General features: G+C 34.6%; 1 protein-coding gene across 1 annotated transcript; it reads left to right on the top strand.

The window, feature by feature from the left end:
• Nucleotides 1-2,019: 2,019 nt before the first annotated feature.
• Nucleotides 2,020-4,428, top strand: LOC139189225 (uncharacterized). Its single transcript, XM_070807741.1, has 3 exons — nt 2,020-2,198; nt 3,922-4,022; nt 4,104-4,428. The coding sequence occupies exons 2-3, from the start codon at nt 3,929-3,931 to the stop codon at nt 4,247-4,249; spliced, it is 240 nt and encodes a 79-aa protein (XP_070663842.1). The 5' UTR covers nt 2,020-2,198; nt 3,922-3,928; the 3' UTR covers nt 4,250-4,428.
• The last annotated feature ends 905 nt before the right edge of the window (nt 4,429-5,333 follow it).

The following is a 5,333-nucleotide window of genomic DNA, read 5'->3' as shown; positions in this document are numbered from 1 at the left end:
CACATTTTAAAGGGTCAAAATTTATGAGCTTTGAGAAACAGGGGCAAAAGCCTCTAGAAAATGCTCCCCCAAACAAATTTCAAGTCACATTGTCCCTTGGTAGGTGCTTTTATACCCAACAAGATTCTCCGGATTCTCTTTGTGAGTTGGATTCTCTTTGTGGCGATTTCAAGGATCCGTGAATATCGTGTGGTCAGTTTTTGTCAAGTACTGTTTATGTTTAATTTAAAATAATTTCTAATTGCATGATGTACGATGAACGGACATAATTAACATATTCTCGAGATCCTCACAAAGAGGATCCAGAGAGAATCTAGATTCCTTTTATAGGAATCTCATTTTCATGAAAAATAATGGTTTGTTTGGAAGTGTTTGTAAAATTGTTGAAAATACTTTCCAGTGAAGCTGTTTTTGGAACAAATTCTTAAGTAAATATGCAAGTGAATTCTGAAAAAGCACTTGAAGTGCTTTTAGAACCCAAAATATTTTCTCTAAAAGCGTTTTCAATCATTTTAAAAGTGCTTCCAAACAAGCCATAGTTAAGTGTTGTGGTAGTCGTAAAGCTGAGTACTATGAAAAATTACAAAAACGAGAAGAAAATGAAATTCCAGAAGAATGAAGATCGTTAGGATCCAGTGACACATGATTTTGACACACAATTTGACACACATTTTTGTGGATCCACTCTGTATTTCAATGATCCAATTGTTTATATTTTTGTACATCATTCATTTATCATCCTCGCAAAAAATTAGACAAATCCAAAACCATTAAGACTTTCATTTGTAGCGAAGTGGACGAATATGGTTCTACAAAGAAACAATAAATTTAATCCAGTAGTCATATAATTTTCTGATTTTGGTAATCTTTGGTAATGGTAGGCATATCCTTGAGGTAAGACATAAAATATAAACGGTTTGATCTGTGAAATACTTTATAGAGTGTGCATCACAAAAAAGTAAGTAAAAAACCTATGTCCCCAGATCCTAACCCATATATATATATTTGAATTAATCTTGTGCCTCTCTATAAAGATAAAGGAACACATCTATATATAAAGCCAATACTAAATGAATAGTGTTTTGGTGTCACAAGTTTCAACAAAAATATTTGGACAAAAATGCCCCTTAACAAAAAAACTTCAAAAGCAGCCTAATATAATACATCAAATAATGCAGGGGTATTTTTGTCACTTTAATGGTGTTTTTTAATAATTAATTTTTTTATATAGATGTTTTTTAATTAGTACGTTACAATATGCTAGCAATAATGTGATTCAATTAGTTGTTCATTAAATATTATTTACTCCATTTTTAAACACGTTCAAAACATCTTAAGAGGCACGTAATACTGGTTATAAAAAAAGATTTTTCACACGCGGATAATAATATGATTAAATTAGTTCTCAAATGATTGTTTTTTTAACAAACGATATTATCTACACTAAGGAGGAGGAGGTGAGCTTAGCCTCATAATGGGCTAGCAATAATGTGATTCAATCAGTTATTTATTAAATATTATTTTCTCTATTCTTAATGTAAATTCTATAGAGACCGATTTTATTACGTGAATTCAGTTGCTTTAACTTCAAATATTGGATTTTCCTTTTGTCAATTTACGTATATAAATACATTTTAAACTTGTAAATCGCACGTATCACGCCATGATTCATAAAATACTTTCTTCACGAGCGTGAGCACGTAGCTAGTTTCATCTATAAAAAGGGCGTAAGATTACAATTAAAGGAAGAATATGAATTGACTTCTTTTATATTTGAAAAAAAAAATCATAAAAGATCATTTGAGACATAAAAACTCTCAAACAATTAATAGGGGAACGGAAAAACACCACTAAACCAATAAACCAATATAGAAGGTCATTTTAGAATTTTGAAAATAAAACTTTTCACGTGAAGAGAAATGCAACTAAATCGTGTAATATAAAACATTTGATAAAGTTATAAAAACACTTCCCAAATAAAATGGGTGAGAAGAGATATGGGTTTACATCAGGCCGGCCCGTTAGCCATGGGTCAGTCCAGAGCACGACCCGTCTAGTCCATTTCGTAATATCAGCAGACCATTAATTGTGCGGCAGAATTTGTGCCTCCATTACGGATCCGCCCCCCATTTGCATCGCCGTCAACGCTGAAGCTCCTCGTCGTCGTCGTCTAACCTCGCTCACGTTCCAGTTCATCCGTGAGTTCTCCGTTTCATCACTTTCGATTCCGAATAGATCAACGTCTAGCTCTTAATTATATATCTGCTGATAGATCTAGGGTTTCCTTTATTTTCCTTTGGATTTTCTCAGATTCGTAAATTTATAGTTTTCCAGATGAATAATTTTTAATTATTTTATGTTTCTATTATGTTCGAATTCTGAGAAAAACATGGGATCATAGACTGAAATATTGGATGCTAGTTTGATGTTGCTGTATTTAGTTTTAGCAGATTTTCATATATTGATTGAGTAAATTAGAAACTTTATACATTGAAAGATGTTAGGTTTTGCATAGGATGATTACAAACAACCCTGTCTAACTGTTTAAAGAATTGGTTATGCGAGTATCCGCCACTTTTTTCGCTCTTTCATATGGTCGCGCTTTTGTTCAATCACTGGCTATTTTTCGTCTCATCGTGACTTGGTCTAGGTGCTTTGTAGCCTCGCCGAGTTTGCGTATTAGGTTTGACTTTGAACAATGCTCTCATGTTTATGTTGATCGATACTAATCACGAACACTGAGTTGCTATATATTTGGTTCAAAATTTTTGAATAATCTTTTATTTAGGTGGTCTATATGCACTGTACAAACATGCCCCTGTTTTTCCGTATCAATATTTTTCAACTGTAATTTCTATTTGGTTGTCAATTTGCTCTGTTCCGTGTCGATCTTCCTGTTGTGGTGAGGATGATGGGGACTCTAGAGTTATAACTTATAGGTTTTAGGATTAATTACTCTAGTGCCCCTCTGAAACTAGGGTCAAGTCCCACTCCCTCCCCCGCGGAAGTCACATTGACCCATATTTTCCCCTACTTTCATGTCAACTAATCTGTCAAAGCTGGTGATGTGGCATGAACGAACCACTGTTTTTCTGAAATATATGCCATGTGGGTGCCATGTGTGCAATAAAATAATAAATTCAATGATTAAATGTAAATATCTTTTCGAAAAAACAGGTCTCGTATTTGGATTACTTTTGGGGTCAGTTTCGAATTTGGGGTTGAACAACTTGGATCTGCATGGGTCTTGGCCATGAATGTGTGAATCTCTTTGCTGTGAGTTTGTGGTTTCCTCCCTGCCCTCCGCTGCCATAACCACACCCACCCTAGCCACCACAACTCTCTCCCTCTCCCCCAAGCAGAAGGCATGTTTGTAGGACTAATGATCTCTTGGATTATTTTCTTGTAAATCACCCTTATCTTATGGAGACATGTTCAAACTAGGTTCTAGGGTGTCTTGAATGAGATTCACACATTTCTTCGTCTCTTGAAAATTTGAACTATAGGTTTATTTATGAAGAGTGCTTTAGCTGATTTGAACCCATTGAAGTTCATGTGCGTAATTTCAAATTAGGACTTGTCAAAACTGTTATCTTAACTCAAAATTGTAATCTTTTAGTCATCAGTATTTTTCTTATTTATGGTAATATTCTAAGAAGCTTGGTTTGAATGATGATCGCAGATTCATAACTTCTTAAAAATTGTAAAATTGTAAGTGATGCTACTCATGATGTTGTGCTTGTGTATGTTAAAGGCTATAGGCGACAAGTGAAGTGTAGAACCTCTAATCGCTTCCTTTTTTCTTGTACACATCTGTTTTATTGAGTTTACTCATTCTGAAACTGTTCCTAATCAGATAACTGGCACTTCTCGTTCGGCATTTCTCCATTTTCCTTATTGTTATGTTCTTTACTATTGCAGTTGAAAAATGGCAGCAAAGTTCATTGTAGGATCTATTGTGGGAACCTTTGGGCTTGCTTATGTTTTCGACACTACTATATCTGACAAAAAGATATTTGGAGGTACTTCTGATGTAAAACTGCTTGATGAAATCATTTACTGTAATAAACTTCTGTGCAATTTAACAATTAAATTATAACCAGGTAGTACTCCCGGTACCGTTTCAAACAAAAAATGGTGGGAAGAAACTGACAAGAAGTTCCAGGCTTGGCCACGTACCGCAGGACCTCCGGTTGTGATGAACCCCATTAGTCGCCAGAATTTCATTGTCAAATCAGCCTCAGGGTAGTGAAATGTTTTGTCTTTGACTCAGAACTTGAGCTGTTATTGTTTCTGGTTTGGTGGAAGATGAATTAAACTTCTGCAGGCGTTTTTATTCACGGAATTCCTTTCAGTTACTGGTTCTTTTGCATTTGAAATAAGAATTGCGCACTTATTCGAAATGAAGTATATATACCGATTGCGAGATCTTGCTCTTTGGGGCAGTTTTTATGTACAGATTGCGTGAATTGAAGTTATTGCTGATTTGGAAGTTCAGGCCATAGTTACATCTGTTTATTCCAGTAGGGATGAGTTAGCTGGGAGGATAGTCCTCTTTAGGTACTCAATATTTCTTCCACATAAACAAATAGGCGTTACGGATTTGAGCTAGTGGCATTCCTTGTCACTTGGGATTGGACAATCTTAGGTTTGACTTAGGGGTAACAATTTCGATATCAAGTTATTATGGTTGGTTTATGTTATCTTTAAAAGACGAGACGGAGAAACAAATTTGATACCAAGTTATAGTAACATAGCCCCATATCAAACATGTGGTCAATGCTTATGACTGGATCCGTATCCCACTAGTTTGGTTTCATTTCATCAACCTAACGCCACATATCAACCCTCCCCTGCTTTTTTTTTTTTTTTTTTTTTTTAATTTTTAATTTTATTTTATTTACAAGTGACCTTTTATCATAGTGGTGCAAAGAAGTTGAGCTTTTGCATGACGTTATGGGTTCAAATTCCATCGATGATTAATCTAACAAAATCTATTGTTTGACAAAAAAAAATAAAAAATAAAAAAAAACCTAACGCCTCCTTTTCAATTGGGCTGCTACTCTTCCTTTTGGATCTTCCGCCTCAAAAGGTTGTGTTCAACTCATTCGGTAGGCTTCGATGAATTTGAATATCAATACAAATCTTGAATTCTCATTTATGCCACTTAGTATAGTATACCGGTCTAATATTATTCATTTATACTAGTAACCGAGAGATTTTAGATACAAATATTGTGGATGAAAGGTTGGAATTGAATTTATTCTCCCATTCCCTAGTGTCAATTTAACCTTTAGACGAATTTTCTTTCTAATTTATCCCGTAAACGAGCA

Source organism: Malus domestica, chromosome 11, assembly GCF_042453785.1.
Source record: "Malus domestica chromosome 11, GDT2T_hap1".
NCBI lineage: Eukaryota > Viridiplantae > Streptophyta > Magnoliopsida > Rosales > Rosaceae > Malus > Malus domestica.
This window is presented reverse-complemented; position numbering and strand designations above follow the sequence as displayed.

What these genes read in the sequence shown, in the direction of transcription:
- LOC139189225 (XM_070807741.1), top strand. Translation starts at nt 3,929, where the DNA reads ATGGCAGCAAAGTTCATTGTAGGATCTATTGTGGGAACCTTTGGGCTT. An exon ending in TGACAAAAAGATATTTGGAG is followed by an intron (nt 4,023 to 4,103) that starts GTACTTCTGATG and finishes AATTATAACCAG; the next exon opens with GTAGTACTCCCGGTACCGTT.